Source organism: Chionomys nivalis, chromosome 9 (assembly GCF_950005125.1).
Source record: "Chionomys nivalis chromosome 9, mChiNiv1.1, whole genome shotgun sequence".
NCBI classification, from domain to species: domain Eukaryota; kingdom Metazoa; phylum Chordata; class Mammalia; order Rodentia; family Cricetidae; genus Chionomys; species Chionomys nivalis.
This window is the reverse complement of record NC_080094.1, coordinates 35,259,554-35,287,522: the sequence shown is the minus strand read 5'-3', so window position 1 is coordinate 35,287,522 and position 27,969 is coordinate 35,259,554. Positions and strand designations below refer to the sequence as shown.

The following is a 27,969-nucleotide window of genomic DNA, read 5'->3' as shown; positions in this document are numbered from 1 at the left end:
GGTAGATAAGAGATTTCAGGTCTTTAATGCCAACTCACTCTCCCACAAGAATACTTAAAAGACAAATCAGCTTTTGCAAGACCACCTTAAAGTATCAACACAGACAGTGGCAACAGCGCTCATAAAGGAAAAAGACATTGGAACCAATCATAAGTTCTTCATCTACTGAGTGTATAATGGAACCAAAAAAATGTATTTATCCAGAAAACACTGACTCTTGGAAGTAAAAATGATACACAACCTCATGACCCTGATATTTCTTTATTTGAACCCATCTTTTATTTTTATGCCTAGAAAAATACAGGGAGGTGTTTAGGACGAACGTGCTAGCAATTTTCTACCTTTAGTGATAGTAACATAGTCCCAAAAGCAAGCACAATTATTCTGTGTGTTTTTCTTAAGTTTTATTCAGCAATAAGACCATAATTTTTCATATTTAAGGAAGTATGAAAAATTTGTCGAGTTTCAAAAGCTGAATACATGTAGCGTTTGATCAAGGCACATACAAGACTGGCCAAAGGGCGTACAATGCACTTTGGTTTTTTTGTTGTTGTCGTTGAAAAAAAAAGTCATGGCAACAAAAAAGTGGTATGGTTTTTAAACAAGTTATAGCTCACAATTCAGTAGGAAGCTGTAAAGGAATGTTACATTACACGTCCATTATGTAATATCTGGAAACCCGTGGCAGTAATGGGCAGTATTCTCCACCATTGTGAAAGTAAATTGAATATTTATGTACAGTGGTAAAGCATCTCGTGTAAGCCAGATCTAAATTTGATTTCTAGTGTTTATTTTCCTTTGAAATTCTCACTTAAAGTACTACTTTCTCTGGATCGCTGATGGTTACACTACCTTTTTAACTATGCAGACAATTTTTCTTAGACATCCCTTTGTAATAAAAACATCATAAACACGAACAATTCTGTGTTTAGGATTAATTTTTCAAGAGTCTGGATGGTACAGGCAAAAATCAAGATGCAGTTCTAGTATATGCATTGATTACACTACACAAGTCTAAGTTGTCATGGTTTTATAAGTGCACATCCCCCCTGCCCTTGCGTCATTGTTCCTGTGAAGTCCGTTATTCTTGACGCTCTGCTGACAGTGGTTTTAGCAGCCGACTTCACATTGCTTTTATGTCAGCTGTTGTATTCAGTTTGGAAAATATGCTTAACTTTCCTAAGGATATTTAATTTGCCTAGGGGAAAATGAGATGTGCAGCGAGTTTGATATTGCCCATTATGTCACATATTTTGATTTATTGAATACCACTGGGATAATACAAATTTAATCGTTGGAACATTATTTCATAACTAGTTTTTGAAATTTATTTTCTCATTCAGCCAGGTTTCTTTTTTTTACATTGTATTAATACCAAAGTGAAAAACGGCCTGTGCTTATACTACAAGGGTCTCATGTGAACGCAGTCCTGATTGTTCAACACAGCAAGAAAATTCACTTTCACAGTCAACAAGTCATCTTACTCAGTAGAACACAAAGTAAATGGTTTATAACTTCAATATCTGCAAGGAAAATACAGTACAAATTACTAAAAAATACTAAAATATAGAATTGTGTTCAGGCATCTCCACTACATCAACCGCAGCAGCAACCTGAAATCTGAAACTTTTAATAAAAAGTTCTTAAATATAAATTATATGGCAAATGTACAGTACATTGCTTTTCTCAGTTTCTTTTCCAGTGTTTTGCAGTAGAACGGAGTTCCCGCCATCACCTTTCTTAGGTTTAAAAACCCTAAAGCAGTCTGGCGCGGGGCGTCCTGCATCATGAGTGTGAGTGGTCCGAGTCTGGGATCCCACTGTCTCTGTAGCTCCGGTTACTACTGCTCTCACTGTGGTTGTTTTTGTACAGATTCATCCCGTTTGGAGGGAAAATGGTGTGTATTACAAACTCCTCCTTGGAGATGGGTTCATTGCTTATGGGGAGCATCTGAAAAGAAGTTTCCCTGATTTCCAGGATGGAGTTGTCCTTCTTAGTGCCAGCTTCTGCATAGTCGTCCTTTCTTCTCCTTCCTTTGCTGTATGCACAGTTCCGCGAGAACAGCGACCCATTCCTATGCACATACCAACACACCAGAGCCAGGAGGGTGATGGTTACCAGGGCCACAGCCCCACCAATGATGGCCGCCAAAGGTAAATTCGGATTTTTGTAAGGTTCTTTCTCTTGCTCTCGATTGAGGGTGGTTGTGGGGTTGTACATTCGAAGAGGGGCAGTTTCGGTCTCAATACAAACAGGGGTTTCATCAAACAGATAAAGGTTACTGGTTTCCATGGGAACCATGCATACTCTATAGGGTGAGTCAGGTTCTAGGGCTGTGACCAAGTATTCGCTGCGGTCTCCTGTTACTATTGTTTCTGTTATAGATCCAAACGCTGGGCTGTGGCCCAGTTTAAGCCAGCTGAGTCGCAGAGCAGTCATAGGCAGAGCGAGTCTCCAGGAGATATGGATTGTGTCAGAGGTGACAGACTTCACAGTAATTAAAATTGTTTTTCGTGCGGGGCTGCCTGTAGTTCTCTGATCCTTAATGAGCTTGGGGTTTTTAATATCTGGCTGTTTGGTCACAGGAGCTGGCCACTGTCCTTGAGCAGGATATGCTGTGTTAGGTATTGCAGTGGTGATCTGAATGGTGCTCACAATCCCACTGTCTTTACAATCAAACAGGTCCGCACTGAGGTCCTTGATAGCCATCCCACGAACCTTTTCTGGAGCTTGGCACATGAGCCCACGCACATTGACCTTCACGGGTAGTGACTGTAACCAGTCCCGTACCCATTTCATCTTGCATCCACAATACCAGGGGTTGTTGCGAAGAATCAGTTGCGTTATATTGTCCAAATCATCAAAGATACCCTGAGGTAAATTGCTTAGGTTATTATTGGACATATCAAGTCGATACAGCTGCCTTAAATAGGAAAAAGCATGTGGGGGTACCCGGTTGATGTGGTTGTCTTGAAGGTAAAGCTTCCTCAGGCTTGTACCCGGAAGGTTCACAGGTGCGGCTGTCAAGGAATTCCGCACCAGAGACAGTTCTGTTAAGTTTACTAAATTGAAGAAAACTTTGTCACCCAAACCATGGTTGTTCAACAAGTTTCCATCTAAAACCAGGCGTTTCAGGCTTGTGAGACCGTGAAGTGACGGTGAAGAGATAGTTGATATGCGATTGTCGTCGAGGCGTAACTCTTCTATAGTCCTGGGCAAGCCCCCGGGGATTGTGCTAAGGTGGTTGCGGGACAGAAAAAGCAGTCGCAGAGAGTTGCTGTCTCGAAATGCTCCCTCTTCGATGCTCACCGCAGAAACGGAGTTATCATCCAAGTGTAACTCTTCCAGGTATGGAATTTTCGAAAGTGAATCATATGTGATAGTTCTGATGTTATTCTCTTGCAAATGTAACTCTTTCACGTACCTTGGAAGGTTGGTAGGAAATTCATCTAAACTGTTGTGGTATAGGTATATTCTTTGTACTTTCAGCAAGTTTTTCAAATCGGAAGGAATCCCAACATTGTTTATTTGATTGTTCTGAAGGTAGAGTGTTGTAGCATCCTCTGGAATTCCCGTTGGAATGGATGTCAGAGAGCGATCGTTACAATAGATGAAACCCGCATCACAGCGACACACAGATGGACAGGATTTAGCCATAACTGACAGAGGTGCCACTTGGAAGAATAGTCCAATTTTAGTCCCGATGAGGAAGAGGCTCCAGGCTGGACTGATCATGGTCAGCAGTGTTGAGGTCTTTATAGCAGGTAGCTTCTGTTACTACAACAGAGTAAGAAATGATAGAAAATAATTAGGCCAGAATACTGAAGTGTCTTAAGAACAGATGTGGAAATAGAAATCATCAATAGCAAATTTCAATATTTTAATTTTCAGAGAGGAGCATGCCAGGAATTCATTGCTGTCTATAAACAAACACACTCATATAATTTATTTACCTTAAGTATCTCTAAAATGTAAATTTACAACTATCATGTTTAAATCCATTTTATTTAAAAATTTAAATATAATTAAATAATTATAAATTAATTATAATTAAATAAAAAATATTTTAAGTTATAATTTATATCAGATTCATCAAGTCATGAAGATTATCAAATTTCTAACTTTTTAATATTCATAGAAACTGACTTAGAGGAATATAATTTGTTATAACTAAATATAATATATATGCCAGTGATTTCAGTCTCCTTTGGCAAATGATCATAAAATTATAGAAATGTGTAATCTATGCTTACTTTCTCCTGCAATAATAAGCTACACACATTCCGAGTTCTTTAATCTCAGTAAAGCCAAGCATTTGCTTTGGTTATTAATAGTTTTTAAACATTAATATTAAATATTGTTTAAAAGGCATTTCTGAAAAGAGAGTAGGAAAGAATACTTTAGGGAAAGAATTGTACAGCTCAAGTGTCCAGCTGGTGCATGTGGACAGTTCCATTCCCTGCTTTCCTTTCTTTGTCTCAGTCCCTACTTTGTTACAATTCATACTGTGTGATTTGACAACTTGGTCCAGGTTTTGTTGTTTTCAGTCTCACTATGTGTTTTAACACTGCACTTATCTGTCTTCAAATTCTAAGCTAGAATAGTTCAGGTTTCCCCGTGGGCTGGAGACTTACAGATTTATGTGGATATACTATGTGTTGTTCCCTTCTTCACCTCTAGGTATTTCTCAGCCTTTATAACTTTAGGCACGAAAATAAAATAGCTTAATGCTTTTTTCCTACCTTATTGAACGATGTTAAGTAATTTTACGTCCAATACACATATGCTACTTTCTTGGTGAGGGGCTGGGACTTTAAAACTCTTTAGTCCTTGGGAATGTTCTTCACTGCTTATTCAAGTAATTCTATGCCGCACACAGCTCCGGGTCAGGCTTGCTGCTGCCAATGAACATTCCAGCTGTGGTTCAGCATGGTGGGCAAGCTCATTAAAGTAGGGGCCAGAAACAACTCAGCTTCCGGTTACTATGAAGGACACATGACTTCCTAATTTTTTTTTTTTTTTCCTCTCTGATAGTTTCAGTGTGGTGGCTCCTTTGTGTTGCTTAAGTCCCTCAGTGGAAACTGCCCTCTTTGAAATTCTTACTGGCTGTTCTGTGCAATGTGGTCAAAGATAGGAACTTCAGATCTTCATGAAGAAAGCCGTTGATGATGCTAAGACCTGTGCAGTAATGGGTTTTCCAGGCAGTCACCCCCTCCCTTTACTCTCCTCCAGGATTATCCAAGTATGAACTCTGGACAGTGGCTACATCCTGAGGGGTGATTACCTGCTGCGAAAGAGCTATTTCTTCTTCTACTTCTTGCTGCTGTCTCAGAAATTCTGTCTCAGTCACGTTTCACGGGGATGGGTGGAGTCTCTTTTAAGAAGCAAGGGAAACAACGCAAACAGTCTTCATGGAAAGAGAAGGAAGCACACTAAATTTCCTTTGTATTTCTCTTCCTGAAAATAGGCCAGGATTGAGCAGCTCCTGTGAAGGGGGGAGGGGAAAGTAATACTATTAACAGTGAAAAATAAACCACTAGAGAACTTTCCTAGTGGTTTAACAGCAATTATTTCTTTTAAGCAACACATGTTTCATCATAACAGCTGGTTTCCCACTTAACTATATAAATTAAGTTGGAGCCAAAGATGAGATTGTCATCCTACCGATAGCTCCCATAGATAAGTGATTCTTAGTGTCAGAGTGAATCAAACACAGGGCAAAATTTCACTTAAAAGCAGTAAGACCCTTTCAAATAAATTCAGGCTAAGAATACACTTTTGGATGCCCTGTTATATAATGTTTTAAAAGAAGGACATGCCAAAGACAGGAAATCATGGCGAAGGTTTTGATGGAAACACTGATGTCTCTGTAGTTTCTGAGCATGGATTTACAAATCACACTATCTACCATTTAAATTGTTAGAAACACAATGCATTAGAGCTCTTCTCTTCATTTGCTCAGTGCCCAGTTTGGTGCTTCCATCTTCCTAGCTAAAGAATGTGGGCAGCCTCACCTTCCTACAGGACTCTCCTGTAGCTGGAAATTTTAGGACGTGTGTTCTTGCTCATTTGGGACCATAGATGTTCAAGTCACAGTTAGGACTTTTAAACCATGCTTTTAAAAAGGGAATACTACTGCAAGTTCCTCTTAATACTTTGGACTTCAAAAAAAATATTGTATTGTAAGTTGGAAGGTCATTGTTTTGTTCCATCTCTGTACATTGATCATTTAGTTAGAATGACAACATGAGGTATCTTTTTTCTCGGTTTAAACACGGACATGCCAACCCCCACAATGTGTAGTTTTCATTTCCAAAGAAAAACTTTAGACTTAATTAAAAAGACCAGTAATTGAGCTGTTGACAGCTTTGCCTGTTATCCCGACAGAACGTGAGGAATTTTAGGAGGTTACACAAGGGGAGAAGTGTGGCATGCATTGCTCAGGATCACCCATTCAGCACCTTCCTTATATAAAGAACATTTGCATACATGGGGATATTTGACCATGAGATTCAGGACTGAAGGAATCATTTGCTTCTCTGCCAGTTACTACCTAGTATCCAACAAGGATAGCATCTGTTCCAGAATTTACTGAGAGTGTATATTAACCAAGGCCACAATTCATGTTTCTATCTTTTGGTGCAAAAGTCTCATTTCTTTTAGTTTGTCACTAGACGCAAATGGTGCCATAGATTATATTAATAATAAACAAACTTGAAGATGGCAAATATATGCTTTTTCCCACAAATTTAAGAAACCTGAAAATAGCAGATGGCAAGTGGAGAAAGCAAAGAGCCTGCAGAGGGAAGTTTAAATGGTTTGTGTTTAATGTGAGGGCTTTCACATTATTACTGGATTTCAATGGCGTATTTGCTTATAAAATGTTGCCTTCTAAGTGTGTGAGTGTGGGAAAACCAAGCTGCCAAAATTATAACTATAAAGTTACTTTTGCTGTAAATGTTTTGTAGCCTTGAAAATGATCCAACATATAAAATAATGTTATTTTAAGTCAAGGAGAAAGTAGCTTCAGTTAAGTTGCATTAAAAACTAATTTAAAACTGCTATGAAAGTAGCAAGTGAGAACCTGTATGAGATGACCGACTGTCAAGCAGTTCTTATGTTCCAGGGGCAGTAAGGCAAGGCATACTTCAGAGGACAGATGATGAATCTACTGAATGGGATCCGAAAATGGCTGGTTGTTCTGAGTCAGGACAAACCACAGTGTGACGTTTATAAGGACTGGGGATAAAATAGCTGCAGGAGCTGCTTTAAAAAGAAGAAGAAAATAAAAAAGAAAGAAATCTCACATCTATTTTACCAAACCAGGCTTTAAATAATATATGTTTTGATTCTCATTTTTTTAACCTGAGATGGAAAAATATAGTAATGGGAAAACACAGATTAATTCCGTTTACCTGGTTTACACGTAGGAAATTGCTGTCACTGGTGTTTGATATACAAACTCAACATCCGCTGTTCATACGAACGTTCAGTGTGAATTGACAGAAAACCGACAGCCTCACTAAATCATGAGGAGAATTCACTGCTCCCCAGATTTCATGAAAACTAAAAGCAAAAGCATAAACTCATCTGTTTTCTTAGAAAAGGCTAGTCTTACAAATAGACATGCATACAGTTCCGCTCACTTGCCCCTGCCGCTTTCAGGTCAAAACTGTTCAGTTCATGCTTGGCTGCATTTTATATGAATTTGTGCCCTCTTCATATTTCAAGTTGTAGTGCTAAATAGGGATTTTTGGCATAATAAAAGTCATAATGGTTTCTGTATTATAAGCAATCCAACTCCAGTACCTACACTTGGTTTCTGAGCTGCATCCCCATAGTCACAGACATTGATCATGTAGCTGAACGTGAACGATGAAAGCAAAATGACCAGCACTGCCAATGGGCACCGTGGCCAGTGCTTCAGATTCTTCTGTGTGCCTGGGCTTGAAAAAGGCCATTGCTTCTAAACAGAAAGCAATCGATGCTCTAGGAAAACATTGCTACTGGGGTAACGGGGGATAACGTAAATGGGGCTCTGATACTTTGGCATCATTACAGATGTAACACTTAAACCCCAACTAAAGGAAAAGCATGCTCACCTTACCGGTGAAGCAGATTTCCAAGTCATCTTTTGATTGTTTCTTTTCAAAATTTTTTTAAAAAAATAAAGGTTTATAACCCCAATTCAGTCTAAAGTGTCTAATTTTTCCTAATATATCAAAGAAAGTACATGAATAGGTAAAGATGCTATTCTTTGGAGATATTTTATGAAAACTAATACATATTAACAAGTTGTTTCTCAACTTTTAAGTAAAATCAAGAACTTGATGCAATGCACATGTTTACAGTATTTCTTCTATCTGAGAAAGCATTTGAATGAGGAGGTATTTTTTTTAGATTTTAAGGACATAATTTAGCTTAAAGTGAGGCATGTGACAATAACGAACTTCCCAAACCTTGGGTTTGCTACCTTCTATTCAAGTTGCTTTTGATTTAACTTGTTTGACCAGTACCCTCTGAAGAAAATCTATGTCAAGTTAATGTGAGATTTGAGTTCTGATTTATTGGTTTGCCTCACAGAGTGATTTCTTAATGGCAGAAACTTTTTAAAAATATTAAATTTTAAAAATAAGATGGCATTTAGAATTCATAATCAAAGTTGGCTGCATTATTTTAAGTAAAACCTTGATATTGAAGAAAATACATGCTTCAGCAAGTGTGTCCATGTTTGTGAGTGTTTCTAGCTAAACCGGAATGGACACAAGCAGCATCTCGCGTATTAGGGAAGTCATTTATTTACGAAGGTGAAAATTGCTCACCTAATGAGTAACCTGTGAATTGCAACGATTCTGCAGCAAGAAACAGCATTTCAAGCAAGCTGTATACATGGTGAAACTGGAAAACTGGACTCCATCAGGTTAGTTAAGAGTGACAGCAAAATGCTTTCTACGCATCCTGTCTGGTAGTTACATTTTCCACAATCATCAGATTTCAGGAAGGTCCCAATTCCTTTGTTTAATGCAGGCAAGCCCAAGGCCCTCTCCCTCTCCTCCTGAGACTCCTAAGTCTGCAGGCTTTGCTGAGAGGTGGGGAAGCAAGCATGCCTTTTCACACTTGGTTTTGTCCAGACTCTTTTCTGACACGAGGAAGGTTTTGTTTCATTTATACAAAACAGGGGTTAAAAAGTTCCAAAGCAGAAAAGGATTTCCCCTCCGAGTTTGTTATAAATGAATCTTAGTTCTGTCTTTGCTTCATTTAGTTTGTGTGTAAAGGGAAATGAAGCATCTTTAAGACAAAAAGATGGGGTGTTCCCTTTTATCACACCACAGGCTCTTCCTTTCACGATATTCACGCCAGACTAAATGAATTAGAGACCTAAGACCCAGATGAAGGAGGGGACAACTGAGAGTGGACTGAGTGGCCCAGGGCTGGAGGCCCGGGGTGTGCTTCAAGTTTGTGCTGACGTTTGTGTAGCTGTACTGGAAAGTATGCCTGCCTGTATTACACCAGAAACACTGACACTGCAAGCCTAACATTTCGCTTTCAGGGTGCGAGTCCAACCTGCTTTACCTTCTTCCTAGGCTTTAAATTGCCATGCGCTAGTTGGGCAACTCTTTCTTTGAGTCGACGGTGTGACAGTCTCTGTTCTGGTTAGGGAGACCATCTAAAATCATAAAACACATTGCTTCTTCATGTGTGCGTGAGATATTTATTGATTTAAACTAGATGAAGAGGAGGAAAACCAGCAACACATAAAGCTGATTAATCCATACTTTAAAAAGTGGTGCTTAACCAGACGTGGTCTGCGAGTGTTCTCTTCAAAGTTGCCACGGCAACTGTGCACGGGGAAGCGAAAGAACAAAAGCTGTCATTGTCTCATCAAGCGAAAGCAATTTTTGCTCTCCTCCTTTGAGTGAACTAATACCTGGAAAGAGCTGCTCACACATTCCTGACACTTGATTTTGGGGTGGGAGACAGACTATGCAAAGCAAAGGCTCGTTACCTATTGACTAAATTATATTTCGTGCATTTCTCCTTAACATCTATTCCGTGGATTCTTGCTAATGGATAAAACTTAAGCCCTGAAAGGTCCCCCTTCTGAAGTATAAGGTGGCTTTCAAAACTGTCTATATCATTGTGATGCTTAGACAAATTTAGTTACGTTGATCTGCATTTCGAAAGTGCTTTGTGAAAGGAATATACTGAATTTGTTTTTTAAAAGGAAGGGTCCTTTCCCGGAAAACAGTTTGCTAACCAAGCATCTCTTGGCTGGAAATCGGTTTGTTGACTTTTGGAAAACCTGTAACGGTGGCATGTTAGAGGAAGCCAAGAAACATCCCTTTTCTGCTCTGAGGAGAGAATGCCATTCTGAGCGCGGATATTGCTGAGAGATTTACTGTTGAGTTTTGCCCGCTGGGGGGTGGTACACTCTACCAGAACACTGCTTGCAGAAGCCGCAAGTCAGATGTTGGCTGCTGCTGGCCAGTCTTTCCCTGGTTTAATTACAACAAAGCCTCCCGTTGAGAACAGTGAAGGCCTCTGGGGCAAAAGGTGTGGGGGGTTGGGGGGTGGGGTGGGATGGGGAGCTGGGAGAGAAGGGGGAGGAGTCAAGGCTTTTGAAAATTCACGGAATCCTATTTCCCTCCCTGACTTCATTTATGGTGTTCCTCATTTGACATGAAACGACTATTTATAATGACTTTTTACAGAATCGGTATGAATAAAAGAACGTAGAAAGTGTTTATTCAGAATTTTTAAGTTAGCTTTAGGTTTTGCCATTAATCACGTTCTTTGTTGTGCAGCCCACCCACCTTTAAAAGGGAGGAGGGCTGAGACCAACTGAAATGGCAACTCTCAACTAAATATTTTTAAATGACCAGATTGAATTCAGCATTCATATGAACATAAGCCGATCCTAACTAAAGTACAAGAAAGAAACATTCGTATAATATTAAAATAAGGCGTATACCTTCCTCCAGCAAATAATATCTGTTGGGTTTTAAATTGTTCAAAATAACCAAGATACAGAGAGGAGAAAGCCTTGGGATGTGTGGCCAAGAAAAGCACAGGGGAAAATCTGCATTGCTTGCGCTTGCATGTTTAAAGCTGATAATTGTATTTTTCATCTGGAGGGACTGAACGTTCATTAGGGTCTTATGTCCCTAGGCAGGAGACGCTGAGTATAATTGGAGTTTCTATTTGATTGGGCAATATAGCCAGAGAAGAAACTGGGGTAAAGATAATTAATAGCTCTCTAACAAAGTCTGACAGCCACAAGATTTCAACCAAATTTATTTCACACCGCTTCATTTAGCTCTGAAAAGTTTTGATAGAATTGGAGACTCCTTAATTAACACTTGAAAGCAAAAGAAACATAGCTTCTATTAGCTGCCACATTTAGTTATGACAAATTTTCTGTTTTGTTTTGTAATCTTTTTAAATTTTTGTAAAAACTTTATTTGCTGCCCAGTAATATATTTCGTAAACATTAGAGTCAGGAATTGTTTAATTGGGCATTCAAACCTAACCAGAATCAATTTTAAAAGGGGTGTGCAGAGAAACAAAAAGCCCAATTAATACCCAATCAATGCTACTATTGGAATACCCTATTAATGAATTCATCATGTTTATTCACTTGCTAATATCTTTTCTGACCCTTGGGAGTTCTCTATTAGATGAATATAGTTATTTTTTTAAATTTAAACACATGCACTGACATTTTTAACCCTTTTCTTTATTTTAGGGTGACAAATATATAATTGTATGTATGTATGTATGTATATCCATATACACATATATTTGAAGTTAAGTTGTATAACCAATCTTTGCATAGTCATAACACACTATGATTGCTAATATTTTTGTAATAATATTTTTGTTATACTTTTAAAGGATTAATTTCTTCACTCATCTTCAAAGAGATGGGTGTCAGTCACCTGTCAATGTGAGTCAAGCTCAAGTGATTCTAGCCTGAGAGTGGACAGGTTCATCCTTTTCTGTTTACGCTGGTCAGGGAATTTCCTGCAGTTAGGGATGAATGAAGGAATTGCTACAGCTAAAGCACTTTTCATGGCTTTAATCATGTTATTTCATCCTAATCACATAGCCAACGTGTGCATTTTGAGGCATAGATTTACTGAGAGCAATTAAAATAACTAATTATCAAAACCATTTGATTTTCTCATTGAGAAATGCCCACATTTTCAATTTCCTTTTAAGTCTAAACAAATAAGCCCCCCTCCCAATGTGGAGAAAAGATGGGCCTGTTGCACTCTTTACCTTTATGCAACCATTTTGTTTCAGACATAATTTATGAAAAACACCTTATTTTTCAGCAAATACCTTCTGGAAGCTTTATAGTCTACATGCATTTGTTTCGATATAAAATTTCCCACAGTGAGCTGCAACTCAGCCTTTGGCATTTGACGATGACTCTAGGCTTTGCTCCCTGGCTACCCTCACTGCATACATCAAGCACCAGCTTCCAGGGTGATCTTTGTTAGTTTTTCTGAGTGGACTTACCCAGTTACTATGCTGGTCACATTCTACCCTTGCCCAAGCGATGGATTGATTTTGGCATTCTCCTAGACTGGGGATATGGTTTGGCCAGAGACTCTGAGTTGAATTTACTAGTTGAGATTCCCGAGCCTGAAATGCCTGAAGGAGCTGTGGCAGGATAAGCGGTGCAAGCTTTCAGATCTAGGTGTAGCTGTTAATTCTCCACGGAGGCATCTTGTTCTCTCCCAGGGCAGCTTGCTGGCTGGGAGCAAGATGTATGCTTTCCATGTACTGCGTACTCATGGGCTGAGGGGTTATCGATTTTCTTTCACAGTTATAAGAACAGCGATTGGTGATCACACCACACATACGGTACACACCAAGTTAGCGACCTTTCGCTTTTGTAGAGGAGAAAAAAAAAATCTGCCTCCTACTCTATCTCAAACACTCAACTTTCCAGCTTCCAGTTTTCCGTAAAGCTTCGTGCCGATAGCAATTGCTTGAAACAGAGGGGAGCTATTTATTATTATTATTAACGCTATAAGGTTGTAAGAAACTTCTCACATTTGGCTATTTAGGCAGACTTTCCCTAGCTGGCTTGCACGCACATCTTTGCTAGTCTTGCTGACGGAGCAAAGGTGGCTACTTGGATTCCTCATGGAACCCAGTAAGTCATTTCTTTCTAGAGAGTAACAGCGAGCGAAGTTTCTGGGACAATGATAAGAAAAAAAAAAGCATAGAAAACACTTACCAGGAAGACGGGGGGGGGGGGGGGGGAAGCAATCCTTTATACCCTGCTGCTACAGCTGTAATTCCATAGCCCGTGAGTTGAAGTAAAAATCCTCCGCGGAGCGCGGCATCCAGTGCACACAAAGCCAGAGCAGCTGCAGCCTAAGCCGGTCCCGCTTCAGATCACTCCTGGGCTGAGGACTGCGCGCGAGAGCATCCAGTTGACTGCGCGCAGCCCACCTCCAAGTCTGAAGTTTAAAGCTTCACCTCGCAGTGGTTGAGGAAGGGGGTGATGTCATAGGTGGGCAGGACTTAGCCCGGCTCTTGTTCAGTGAGGTAACTGGATAATCAGACAGATGAGCTTTGCCAACGCTAGAGGGGGTGAGAGAAGCCGAAATGAGCCGTCCAGCTTGCCAAAGCCGAGATGCCATTTGGTTTGTAGGCAGCCCCTCAGACTCTAAGCATACCCTAAAGTTTACTACGTCTAGGTAGTGGTAGCACACTCAGAAAAAGATACACGCGTGCGAGAAGGATATTTGCAAGATCACAATAGAGGAACAGGTGTCTCCTGTCCAAGCCATCTGTACTGAAGATAAGTTAATAGAAGCCAGCTTATTTTCATTATGCTACTGTGGAGATTGGAGGATGGCAATCCCAACTGATTTATTTTTGATTTAAATGGATGGCAACCTGGTTCAAATGATGATTTACATACAAGAAAGGTAATGGGGATAGGAGAAAGATAAAAATATTGAAGAAAGCAGTCTTCCTGGGAAGTAGAAAGGGTTTCCTTCTCATATGAAAGTTTACATAAGGCCGGGCGGTGGTGGCGCACGCCTTTAATCCCAGCACTTGGGAGGCAGAGGCAGGCGGATCTCTGTGAGTTCAAGACCAGCCTGGTCTACAAGAGCTAGTTCCAGGACAGGCTCCAAAACCACAGAGAAACCCTGTCTCGAAAAAGGAAAAACACAAAACAAAAACAAACAAACAAAAAAGAAAGTTTACGTAAGGAAGCAGGTTTCACCTACTACTAGAGAGACCACTTACGTGTGTGCCTAAGTGCACACCTCTACTTTAGAACTAAGTTGATTACTTATATTTAAGGGAGTTCCCTAAAATCGAAAGGTTTAAGACTAAATAGAATCTTTTTCTTACGCTCTTTGCTACCATGAAGATGGGTTCAGACACCATCATCTTAGAATATCTGTTAGAGATGGTTTTGCCAGGATTAAATTATTTTAACTTGAGTGCCGGAATAAATATTGACAGTTGCAAGACACTGAGATTTCTTGGCCTCGTTAATGGGATTTTTAAGACTTTAATTTCCAGGTATATATACCTTTGTCATCAGTTTTCTGATGTTTGGTCAACAACTACTTTGGACTTGTGCATTTCCCCCTACGGCAGTGAATTTAAATGAAGGGTCTTGTTTCTATATTTACTCAAATGGCCATTTGCTTTAATGTCTTTATTTGCTTGATTGTTACAAGCTTATGACTTTTTGCATTCTGGGAAATTTTCTGTTTGTCTCTGAAGGCTAGTTGTCTGTCTCAGGAGTGTGTTGATATTCCCTTATAAGCTTCATTTAGTTTATATGTGTGTCTGGCAGCTGTTTGACCTTTGGCATTCCCCTCCAAGCACGGGTGCTATCCAAGTGGAAGGTGAAGGGAACCCTTGACAAGAGATGCGCTGACACCTATTGTTCTATGATTGCTCTTTCTCTTCCGCTGACTTCTGAGGACTGACCCAGAGGTTGAAAGTAGGACTTTTAGCATTTTAACATTCACTGAAAAGCCAGTTTCTGAGAAGGGTTAGGTAGTGCAGGTTAAGCTCAGAGGTGGCTGCTGCATTTTTTTTGGAGAAAAGGAAAGTAGGAGAGTTACTGATAACCTCTCAAGAATAGATGGGTTGTTTTCAGTTACTGCAAATCAAACACCTGGATTAAATTATTTCTTGAGATAGTTCTTTCTAGAAGCCATTTTCAGATGAGAGTTGATTCTATTTAAAAAGGAAATTTTTGCCTGACCAAATTCCTGTGGGCTTATATCCATATTTAATCAGTTCTTTCTACATTCAGCTGCCTGAAAGGCTTCAACAAGAAAGAAAGATAAATGGGCAGTTTGGGTTCTAGGTATCTAAAGGAAAGCAGGCTGGCCTGGGAGCTGGGTGCTCTGGGATTTCATTCCCTAGGCGGCCATTTGTCATATGACCTCACATTACCTGCTCTGAGCTTTGCTTTCATCTCCTGGGAAATAAAGGCAGCAAGAATTTATTGAATACCAATTATGTATTCTGCACCCCCCCCCCTCAAGCTGTGAATTAAAATGCAGCAGCATTCAAGAGATTGTCAAGAATTTAACTTTAGAGGCAAGTCTTAATAGAACCTTCATTGTCATCTTCCCTTTTACAAACATATATGCTCTTTTTAAATTTAAATTACATGTACTTGTTTGTATGAGGGGGTTAGGAGAATACACACACACACACACACACGTTATGATGTAAGTGTGGAGATCAGAAGGCAATTTACAGGAATCAGTTTTTTGCTTCCACCATGTAAATGCCAGAGTCCAAACTCCAGTCTTCAGGCTTAGCCTTCTCACAGGTGCTAGACACTGTGGGGCAAGCGCAGAGGTGGGTGGGTGTGTCCAATTCCTGCTATTATCAGACCCCTGAAACTCTGCTAGTTTCAGGTGAACTTACTTTGTCACCTGCTCACGTGACTACTTTGTGCACCACCTCTAGCAAGGTTAAAATGGCGAGAGTTAGTTCAGATTGCTTTCCTACTATGTATCCTAAAGGAGACCAACAAGAAAGGGATGGTTGTCCTGTTGAAGGAGGGGGAGACTAAGCAGCTTTCCCTATGATACCCTGTAGGCTGTGATGTGAAGGGCGGGACTGGAGTCTCACAGCAGGATGGACTCAAAGTATATGTGTGGTGTGGAGGGCAGCTGAGGCTAAACAAATGGACTTCCGAGTCTTCCGTTGATCTGGGCTGTCTCTTGGGCTCTGACACATGCCTATAGACAAATCACTTAATGTTTCTGAGTTTATTAGCTCAGAGCATGACTCATAGTAACTACCTAGCAAAGTCATAGCTGCTCTTACTAAGATGGGGGCATTTGGGCACGGGGGAAAAGAAGTGTTATTCAGTGTTGGTAGGACGAGGCCAATAATGTGGTTTTTACAGGTTTCACATTTCTCTTGGAGTTGTTCTGGAGGCAGAGTGCCGTGCTAATAATGGGAGTGCAATGGAGACAGAAGATTGGTTCCTGTCTTCTTATATCACAGGACTTCGTGTTCCCAGGACCTAAACGTCTAGTTGAGCCCCACAAGACCTTTTAGGGTGAAAGATATTTGTTGTTACTTTGCATTTCCTTCTGTTGTATAAGATGGTCCACAAATCTAACTTTGTTCCTGGGAAGATGTGTTTCAGAAAGGAAACCACCAGACTAGAAATGGACCGCTTGGATAACATCCTAGGTTCAGAGCCCGGGGAAAGTTGCAACTTGCCCCATCAGGAGTTTGTTTTTCTCTGTAAGAAGAGGTGTTCCCTTGTCAAAATTAGGGGACATTACATTTGGAATCAGGTTTTCTGGGCTCTGCCATTTTCTTATGTATTCAGGTGCGAAAATAAAAAGTGCCCCCACCCTCTTGCAGATCACTTTTCCACAGGGATCATTCCATCCAGGTCTCCTAACTTGCCTATACCTAGGCTATCTTCCTAATCACAGAGCCTCATTGGCTGCCTTGTAAAAGACTCTGCTACTGTAGATGATCCCAAACCACCTTTGCCTGTGATATTTTGAGATTAAATCTTAGGGACACATCAAAGTTTATTTAGGTTAGAAACATTGCTGATGATCTTCCATCCCTTGAGGCTAGCAATGAGAATAAAATCTTTGCAGTTCCAGGGGGAAGAAAAGGCTTTGGTATGGCAAGCATCTTGACCTGCTATCACTTGAGACTCTCTGGATTGCAAGTCCCTGAAAGCCTAGCTGTAGTGCCCAATCAACAGCTGGGATGGATGGACTTAAGTAATAACTTCCACCATTCCAAATGGCTTCAGATAGAGTTTGGAGAGTCACTTGTCAGCAATGATGCAGTTTCTTCTGCTCTCCCTTCTGGCTTTTCCAGTGTCAGCATACTCCTTAAGCTATATACAGTGGGCCTTTGGGAGCCCCGGCTTTCACCCGGTGTGCATATTCCTTCCATTCCCCATTAGCACAGTGTTCCAGGAAGGGGAAGCCTCCTCCTCGAAGCTCCTGCGCTCCCATTTGTTTAGACTTGAATAGATTCTCACTCCAGAGCTGTGTATAAGAATGGGGAGACAAGCTGGTGAACTGCTCTCCCTCTAGAAGTGGGAAACCCTTCTAAAAACAGAGAGGCACAGCCCAAAGAAAACAGAGGTCTTTAGGTTGGTGATTTGGCGTACTGAAATTTGAAACTTGGGCTTGTTTTATAAATATATAGATTTGAAGCTACTCTTTCTCTCCCTTTCCTCCCCCAGAGTTTCTGTTAAAGTTGCCAAAATATCTTTGAAGGATTTTTCTGTTTGTAGACCCTTGAGTCTAGCCCACTTTTCTTTTTTTTTCTGTCAACAGGTAGCGATGCATGTCAGGGCACATCATTGCTACATCTAAGCATGAGCCTCTGCACTGTTAATAAAATATAGAGTGCACATTCAGCTCTCTGGAATTCTGTGAAGTCAGGCCAGATGCTTAACGCACCAGTTAGAAACTCTACCACATCCTCTTGGACAATTCCACCGAGTATTAGAGAAATAATTAGATTTTAGCAGGTCACAGATGCCATAGAATACTAAAAAGGGTTTTAAAATTTTTATATTAAACAGGCCTTCGATTCTGATATTTACCTTTTAGTCAACACTTAAAATGTACCTTAAAAACAATATATATTCCTCTTAACTATATTTCCAAAACATATTGCATTGGAGTGAGATCTTTTATTACAGGACTTGAGACAGTAATCAAAGCAAAATCTGAGCGCCTATTTCCTTGCTCCCCTCCCCACACCTTGCTGTCCCCTGCACCCAAGTTAGAAGGCTGCACTCCTGAAATTAAGAGAAAGATAATGAAGGTGGGGCAGGAAAGTAAAAGAAATATTCAAAATGTTCTTTATTGGTCCCCAGCAAAGGAAGGAGGAAATGTGATTCAGTATAGATAGTAGTTGCTTGCCCGCTGCACAGGGTGAGGCAGCTGGATGGAGAGAGGGGGAAGGGTCTCATTTTCTTCCCTACTTAGGGCCTTCCAGAATGGCTATGCAGATGGTGTGGTGTGGGCTCCCAGCTTTGGGGAGACCCAGCCTTTGACATCTTTTCACTTTCCCGGGGTCATCCTTTGTGCTTTCTTTTAAAATGGAAAAACAAAAACAAACAAACAAAAAACGGAGACTTTGAAATGGACCTCTAAGACAGCAGAGACTGGGAGCAAGCTAGGCAGACTCATTCTGGTGAGGCTTTCCATTTGGCCCTAGGGAAAGTGCTTCAGCTTTCTGAGTCTCCTCTCACATACCCAGACAGGCCCCACAAAATCTTGCTGTTATGGACTTCCAAAAACTGATAAAGGTCCACTGTTATACTCAAGAACCTGGTGTACTGAGAGAGCCGAAACCCATGTCGAGAGGAATGAGTGGAGTCTGGATAGTTTCAAATCAAAGAACTCATTGATGTTAAATTGAGCTATAAGCTTTCCCATTTTATCTTTGGGAATAAAATAATTTGAGTAATGTTTCTCACGGTTTTTGTCTTGAGCCTTCAAATCTAGAAAGAAAGGCTGTCCTTGAGACTTACTTACAAACCAAAGGACCAAGTCTTTATCTCTGTCAATGATTGGTTTAGCAAACTAGATAGCACACAGAGGGCCAGCCCAAAAACCTTGTGACTCCACATAGCCTGCCACTGCTGCTCTAATCTGGACGGAAGTCGGCACAGTTTGCAAACCATCCATCCCATTGTTTCCCTATTTCTAACATTTGGGTGCTGATTTTGAGAACACAAGCTTTCTCAATTGCCAAATTTTCCTGTTTCTGCAGTGCTTGAGATTGCCTCCTTTTAGAGAGTTTTGCTTTCCTGGAGTCAAGATTTCTTAGCTTAAGTAAATGTAGTGTTGAAAGAAACACGTCTGAAGTCGAATTAAGAGCTATATCTGCCTTTCTCTTTATCAATGGCGAAACCTCTCCCCGGCACTGTTTAGAAAGCAGATTGATCACAACAGAGCTTTCCTTCTTGATGAACCGTACTGGTGGGATGAGCGAGTGTTCACACAAAGTTTGAAAGATACAGTGTCTTCAGCTCACTCGATTTCATGTAATTCAGTGTTCCACAATGCCATCTATTATAAATAACAGTAAACTAAAAATTCAGTCATGTTTACCACGGGCAGTTTTGCTGTGACATAAAAGCACTTCAGTATTTGAGCACCATTGATGGCATGGCTGCCACAAATTAATTAGACTTGTTTCGCTCATCGTGACGTCATTAGTTCTCAATTTGAAAACTTTTAAAATTTACTAGTTAAGTTTCTATTTCTTTTTTAACATTAGATTGTATTATTGCTGCATATTCACAAATAATCTTTAGGATTCCTGTGCTTGAAAACTAAGTTTTGGATTGACAAGTTTTAAGTGTATATATATCTCACCAACACTCACATATGCTGTAATGGACTTTCACTCTTACTTCAAATGTTTGAAAACTTCAGACTGGAAAAGTGCTTCTTTTTAAACTTACTAAATTTCATTTGGGAAAATTTTGAGGTGATTCCTAATGGGTTTTATATTCTCACTTTTACACAGAAGAAACATGCAATTCAAGGTCACTTTGGATTTTCCTGGGTCTTCTTCAGGGGCCCAAGGAGCAGACATCACTGGAAAGTGCTTGCATGCAACTCTGCCTTCCTCTTCCTCCCCAGGGCAAGTCAGAAATCAGCTTAGCAGCTTACATCTTATTATTGCCTTGCCAGGAATTAGGACAGGCCAATACTATATACAAGCTATACATTTGAAGGTCGTGATTTTGAGCTGACAGTGGATTTGTTTGTTTGCGAACTACTTTAAAAGTGGGATTTAGAATATTTAGCTGTTTTACTTTATCTAGAATTTTAGGTGCGATATAACTTCAGTTAATGACATTACTCATACACAGTAATTATGCAATAAAATACTTTATTGTTATTTTAGTTACAAACTGTCTTTTTATATTTTAGAGAAGTTAGAGATAACTATTTTGCATCTTGTGTACATTCAGTAGAGTTTTCTAGCAAAGCAGAACTATCCTTTCTGGTAGAAAGTAGAAAGAAATGATCAGAAACCAAAGTAATTGTAAGGAACTTTTAAGCCATCTTTGCATCTTCTTGACTATTTTTACTCAAAGGTTTATGTTTCTTTACTGAGATATGGCCATTGCATGGAAAGGACATAACTTAGAAAGTTAAGAGAATGAGTCCCCTATGTAACTCAGACTCTGGCCAGTGATGTGGTTCAGAGATGTTTGATTCCCAGGACCCATATGGTGGAAGGAGACAGAAGACCCCTGCAAGCTGTCCTCTGACCAAAATTAATTAAAATGAATAGAAACTCTGACTTGCTTTTTATTGGAATTATTTTATTTAGATTTTAAAAGAAGCAAAACACATCATAAAATATTATAATAATATATTTGGGAAAAAGAAAAGTTTTTGCGACCAAGATCCAGTTTAAATAGCAAAGAATACAAGCGCTTCAATATATATATACCTGCCTGTAGTTGTTCTCTGTGCCCCTGTAGACTTCTTAGTCGTTTGTGTTCTCCAGTGTGGATTTGAAACTCTCCTTCTCTTTGCTTCTCACTGCTGCTCCAGAAGCTCTTTATATAAGGGAAGACCTCCTGGTAGCTACTTCCACCTCCTTCTGAAGGGAATGTCTTGCTAGCAATTGCCTGGAAGATGCAGATCTAAGAAGTGTTATGTGAATGCTAGCAATAATGTTAAAGTGTGTTTTTTTCTCTCTCTCTATGTGTATGTGTGTGTGTGGGGGCAGTATCTATGACTCTAAGCCAAACAACTATTCTTATACAGTTTTTTTTTTAATGTATGTACTTTTTCTAACTCACTAACATTTTCTTTGCTTAGGTTGATTTTATTGCCATCTACTAAATCTCTGAATTTCCTGTAAATGGGTGGTGGATTTTATTTTATTTTATTATTTTATTTTATTTTATTTTTATTTTATTTTAATTTCCTAGTTGGAGAATGGTCCACAGAAATTTAGAGCAAAAAGTTTTGGGAGTGAAGGGAAGAGAGAGGAGGAGAGGGGAGTGGGAGGGAGAGGAGGTGAGGGGAGGAGAAGGGGAGGGAACAAAAGGGAAAAGGAGAAAAAGGGGGGAGGGGAGGGGACAAGGAAGGGGAGAGGGGAAGGGAAGGGAAAAGAGGAAGAGGAACCCTGTTTCTTCTGTGTGCGCTGGGTCAACTTTTCAATAAAATTTTATTGATGATGAAGCCATGTGTCATAAATCTGATCATTTCTATTGAAATTCATTATCCAAAGACTTGATAACAACTTTCTGAAGTTGTTTCACCTATTAAACATTGATTGTAGGCAGTCACTAAGCCATCCCATGACAACTAGCTAAACAAACTTTCAAAGAATCCCAAAGCAAAGACACAGAAATCTGTTGTTGGTTTGTGGCTAAGGTCAACAATGACGTGACCAAGTTACTCTCGGCTGCTCATTTGAAGTGAGACTGGGAACAGCTCAGGAGGGAAAGCCCTTGAAGAGATAGAAAAGAGAAAGTCAGAGAATCCAAAGTAGCAAGCAGTGAACCATCTGCCGTGAGAAGAGCCCTGGTTGGTAGATCTTGCAGCCTTTACTAGTTACTCCAATGGCATGTGCAAGCAAGGAAGAAAAAGGGAATTTCTCAAAAATGTTGGCAACATTTGTTCCCGACACCATTCAGGTAATGAATTTTGGAAGAAGATAAGAGAGATTAAGAAACTACAAAGGCCAATGAGAAGATGATGGTGGCTTATAGATTTAGACAAAATGATAATGTCAGTGTAGCAAGATGAGTTTCCCAATAATGATAGTCATGTGATCAGCGTGGTGGAAAGCTAAGAGTAAACTCAATTAGCAGTGTCTCAGTGAAGAGGACTTAGGGCACATAGACATGGAGCTGAGTTCTGAGTTCTTGCTTCAAAGTATTTAGGAATACAACCCAACACAGCTCAGATTCTTTTTAGGGAAAAAGTTAAGTCTTTCCCAAAACAGCTAGTTTACAGGCGACCTGGGATCCCCAAGTCGTTAATCAGCTCTGCGCCCAGGAATGCCTCTACTGAGAAATGGCCTGCTGTCCATGCAAAGGAGGCTCTTTGTTTTAGGCAGGTGGAAGCTGCCACTTGTCAAGAAAGCCATAATTAAGCCTTGACTACTAACCGGAGTACGTGCATGAGTACGTGTGTCACAGCCAAATCACCTGCTGGTCCTGGAGTATGGGGCAGCTTTTGGGGACTTCTGCTTTGTGTCCAGATTAACATCTTATCTAACATTCCAGGGTCAGCAGAGTCAACAGAATTGGCAAAATACAAAACCAGACAAATGTATAGATCTTAGATCAAAGAAAAAAAATGCTATGATATAAGGGTTCATCTCAACCTCTGTCAGAAAGTACATGAGAGCAAATGTTAAAAAGAAAGCTGTACTCATTAGGAGTAAAATTCTGTTTACATTTTAGCTCTTCTGAATTTCATTCTTCCCTTTCATTTTCTTTTCAATGACGAACATCCTTCATTAGCAGACAAAAACGTGTTTTCTTAACTCACTATTTTTAAAAAGCCAACTATCCTTTAATTTCAAGGACTGATTCTTTTGGGGATATTCCCGAATTGTAGCTTTCCCTTCAATATTTGTAATAAAATTAAATGACATGTTTTAAGAGAAGAGGCATAGTGCTTTTGACGTTCAGGAGCTATAAAGACTTTAAAAATGAATTGGCCCTACTCTTACATTGAACTTATTTCAGTCAACTCTATATTCACTCTGAATTTCACTACTAAATGATACTTCCATGGTGGGAAATTGGAAAATGATCATGATAAGAGACAAACAGGAGATGTAATCTTACTTTCTTCCATCTAGGATCCTTTTACAATGTATCCCTATATAATAAGTGTTACAAGTATATTAGTGTTGGTAATTACCCATTAGGAATGAGTAAAATTTACCATTTCTTGATAATTAAAGTCTTCTTTAATGAAATGCAGGTTTCTGTTCTTAGCACCATTCCTTCGTAAGTCTCCCGCGGCACTGACAATAGTCTCATGGTCATGTCTGAAAATTCAAGTTCTGGGCTTTAGCTCCTTTAAAACATTATTTTTTTTTTAAAAAAAACGTTTTCACTATTCATCTCTCTGTCTTTCTGTCCTTTTTGCATGTGAATGCAAGTGCCTGGAAGGTCAGAAATGGGTGTCAGACCCCTGGAGTTGGAGTGCTAGGCATTCCTAGAGGCTGACAGGGTGCCAGAAGCTGATCTCCAATCCTCAACAAGAGTAGCTCCCTGTGCTTTCTTTCAATCACTGAGCCATCCCTCCGGACTCAAGAAAGCGCAGTTCTAGAAAGTATATTCCAAAGTTGTTTTCTTTCAGTTAGATTGTTCTTAACTGTGAGTAGTGGTGGGATTCAAAGTAGCTTAAAGACATTTTATTAAAGAGTTGCTCTAGGTTTGGCTAATCCCCTGGCCTAGTGATTTGCTATGCTTGAGGAAAACCAGCTTCCTCTGAAGAAACAACACACTAAACAATGGGCAGAGATGCAGTGTCTCTGTGTGGTTTTTGAATGGCAGGGAAACTTTCCCTGCTAACTTTGCTGATCAGACTTTCCTTCCTATCTTCTGGCTAACACTGGGTCATACACCAATGCCCAGGTTGAGTTAGTTGGTGACTGGCTGGCTAATGGGGCCAGCTTCCCAGGAAGAATGTCAACACTGGACTAGGAGGAATGAGATAACTGGAAGGAGAAAGTGGGGGACATGAGAGTAGTCAGCCATCCCTGCTAACTCTGCAGTGTGGATCCCAGGTACCCAGTAATAGCACTGAGCTCTGAATTGCTGGGTCTCCTACTGGATTTGCTAATCTAATGGACATGGAGTGTTTTCTTGTGCCCGTGGTGTTCTCCTGTTCCTGTGGGGTTGCACATCTTCCCAGAGGGTGTGGGTCCTTCAGATTTTGTCTTTTTGAAATGGAGAATGTATGTTTCTTTGTTTCTGAATTATTTGTATTCTTCTTGATGTATTGTAGCAGGTATTTATATATTCTGAATAATAATTACCTGTATTTTTATTGGTGTATTATCTGGTAGCATATGGTTTTGTGCTCTACTTTGTTATTTTAATAATTAAAAAAGTGTTCTGGGCCTGAGATGTAATTCAGAATCTAGCATGTGTAAACCCCTGGGTTTGATGTCTAACACTGAAACAAACAAACAGACAAACCCTATAGCTTAAGTTTTTACATTTCTTTTGTCTTATTTAAAGCAATGAAAGGCAATCGTGTAACTCCCACAGTTGAGAGCCATACTTTGTATAAATACCAACAATGTGTAATTCACAAATTCCTTTATTTAAACTTGTATGTTCAAAAATTGAAAGATCGATTTAGTTTTCCTATGGAAAATATGACTTGGAAGACAGTTATGTGCCTGTACATATCTGTGTGCTAATGAGGTAGAACAGAAACAATGACTATGACTTATCTCCTCTTTGCATTACTCATCTTCTTCAGTCAGCCATGGACATAATGAGCATGGTACCAGCAGAAATAACCTGGATTTTGACATCAGGTATACTTAGATTTAGATCTCAGCAGGGAAACTCATTTAGGATAATAATTCAATTTATAAATACCCCATCTTCACTGAGATTTGTTTTGGAATTTTTAGAAATCTAATTTTTAGTATTTCCATAAACATTAAATGTAAGTGAGGGGCATACATAGATGTCAAGAACATTGGTATGTTGTTTTATAATATCACTATGTTCTTTTATGTAAGATCCTCTGAATCCCTAGAGTAGGAAAAATGAACATTAAAAGAACAGACTTGCAAACTGCCAAATTCCAAAGGACTATTTTAAAGGCCGATTAATGAGAGACAGAGTGTACGCAGTCGTGGCAGAATGGGTAATGGTACCTTCTGTACATGTGCCCATGGCCTCAACAGTGGATTTTTCCCCTAGTTCCGTAATGTGTGCTCTAGGGAGAACCTGTGGGAAAGCTGTTCGTTGGAAAGGTAAAAGAAAATGGAAGCAATGAGGGATCCACCAGCAATATACACACTGCGTCCATAAAGACAGTCCTTCCGCTGCTTTCTGTGTGTGTAGAGGTTTCAGCAAATGTCGTTGGAATGTGCTGGTTATGTAATAGTGGGACCCCAGAATGTAAAACTATGAGCTTTATGATTTCAATAATATTTTTTTTTTTTTTTTTTTTTTTTTGGTTTTTCGAGACAGGGTTTCTCTGTGGCTTTGGAGCCTGTCCTGGAACTAGCTCTTGTAGACCAGGCTGGTCTCGAACTCACAGAGATCCGCCTACCTCTGCCTCCCAAGTGCTGGGATTAAAGGCGTGCGCCACCACCGCCCGGCTTGATTTCAATAATATTAAAAACAAAATTTTAATATGGAAAAAGGAAGGAGCTACATCGAAGTGTTAACAGTGGTTTTATCTCTGAGTACTGTCATGCATTTTGTTTTCATGCCTACTTTATAATTTATCCTGAATGATTCGGTAATGTTTTTAGTCTTAAAATTGTTATTTAAACACATCTTTGGGAAAGATTGGATATTTTTCGTTATAGCCTCCTCATCACTAAGGATTGAAAGAACTCCTAAATGAAAGTAGACTAATCGATGTTGGGGAGGGGACATATTTGATTGTGTGTCTTAATAGAAAGAGTAGGATGCAGGACTTCAAAATGCTTCCTGGATTCATATTTAGCAGACTGTGTATCTGACTGATCAATATATGTTAAGGGTATATGTTGAAGCCTAGTTCATTGCCCCGATTTTACACATACTGAAATCATTTGTGAGAGGTCGCTTGATCGATGTGTGGCCTTGACTGTCTATATGTAAACTGGGAAGAATAATGTTCTTCCTGCCAGATGTTGTTGTGAGTTGCCACTCTCAACAAACTGAGTTACTAGATTTAAAATTGTTATCACAGTGTTGGCATACAGTAATCTCTTACTGAAACTTCAATTGTAGTGGGTCTATTAAGTAAGAGTTTAATAATTTGGGAGGCAGAAACAGGAGAGTCATGAGTTCTAAGCCAGGCTGGACTACATAGAGAGACTGTCTCAGAAAACAACACAGCATAAGCAACAAGAGCGTCTAACTGGCTGTTTTGCCTAAAATCAGTGCCCCCAAGTAACAGCAATATCATATTCTATTAAGTCTCAGTAGTTAGAGTTCATCTCTGCTCCACAGGCTTTGGCTTGGAAGCTTACCTGTGTGTAGGTGGGTATGCTTCTGAAATGCCTCACTCCGTGACTGCAAAGCTATCCCCGTTTCTCCTGGGAGCTCAGCTGGAGTTGTGCTATGCTCTAGTCTACTTAGGCTTCCTTTTAGCACAGTGTCAGCGCTTCATGTGCAAACACCTTAAGAGGACCGGGCAGGATGTCTTGCATTTTATAGCTTGTCCTCAGTAATGACTTAACATTACTTCTCTCATAATCAACAATCTGTCTAAATCTAGGAGAACTCATGGATATAATCCTGGGTCTAATATGGAAGTCACATGACAAGACTAGCATAAGGGGTCATTGTAGGCGCGATGGAGAATGCAGTCGCCAGAACAGCACTCAGTTGACCTATAGATAACACGATATTCTTGACATCCTCATTCATCAATTGCAGCAGTCCCAATGTTGTATTAGAACTCTCATAATTTTTATAGAAATATAGATTATGAGAACTTTTTCAAAATCATTCTCCATTCCCTCCCATTCAACTCCTCTATATCCCACTGCCTCTTTCTGTCTCCCAATCTCATGTGCACTTTTTCTCTAAACCACTGGGTCCCTTTTCTGCTGCCAGTATATGTGTGAATGTACGACAATTTACTGGAACAAGGGTAATCTATCAGAGGCTGCATACCCCAAGAAAACTAACCGCTCCTTACCCAGTAGCCATCTACTGCTAATAACTTCTCAGCTAGGGGTGGGGCTTCATGAACCCCTTACCCATCCATGTTGGGGTTTTGGAGGCTTGACTTTGTGTTGGTCTCATGCATGCAATCAGCAGGCTTTACGTATGTGTGTGCATTGGTTCTGTCACATCTGGGGAACACTGAGACACATTTCTTTTTAATATTTTCCACATTTTTCTTTCTTTAATGAATGATCTTCATAACTAACAAAAAAATTATGAAATGAAAGAAAACACAATTCATACTTAGAATAGACGATCTCTAAGCACAGAAGTTCTAAGTGTAACTTCTGAAGCTTGGGAACCTGTCCTACCCTTTTCCTCACTCTGGCTCTATCTGGTGTCGGGATCTTCAAAATTCAAGAAAGGAAAGGAAGAAAAGAAACACATTGTATTCACAAATATTTATAGGTTAAGTGTGGGAGTTCCTAAGGGCTGTCCTCAGATACCAAGTATAGCAAATGAAATGGTAAAATGCAGTCCTCAGAGCCCCATCTTTCACACTTGGTTTCAAGCCCCTGACAAGCCAGTGAGCCAGTGCTGGAGTT

General features: G+C 39.9%; 2 protein-coding genes across 8 annotated transcripts in view; one reads left to right on the top strand and one right to left on the bottom strand.

Annotated features, from left to right (window-relative positions):
- The window catches only part of Macrod2 (mono-ADP ribosylhydrolase 2), a 1,826,063-nt gene that overhangs the window by 245,029 nt on the left and 1,553,065 nt on the right, over positions 1-27,969 (top strand). The window lies entirely within an intron of this gene.
- Flrt3 (fibronectin leucine rich transmembrane protein 3) lies at positions 390-13,467 on the bottom strand. 2 transcript variants are annotated; one of them, XM_057781059.1, is made up of 3 exons: positions 13,253-13,467; positions 5,285-5,485; positions 390-3,777 (listed from the first exon to the last, which is right to left on the bottom strand). In XM_057781059.1, exon 3 carries the CDS (start codon positions 3,733-3,735, stop codon positions 1,786-1,788), a length of 1,950 nt encoding a protein of 649 aa, XP_057637042.1. In that variant the 5' UTR covers positions 3,736-3,777; positions 5,285-5,485; positions 13,253-13,467; the 3' UTR covers positions 390-1,785. The 2 variants fall into 2 exon arrangements, with proteins under 2 accessions (XP_057637042.1, XP_057637043.1); XM_057781060.1 differs by lacking the exons at positions 5,285-5,485; positions 13,253-13,467 and adding an exon at positions 4,743-5,257.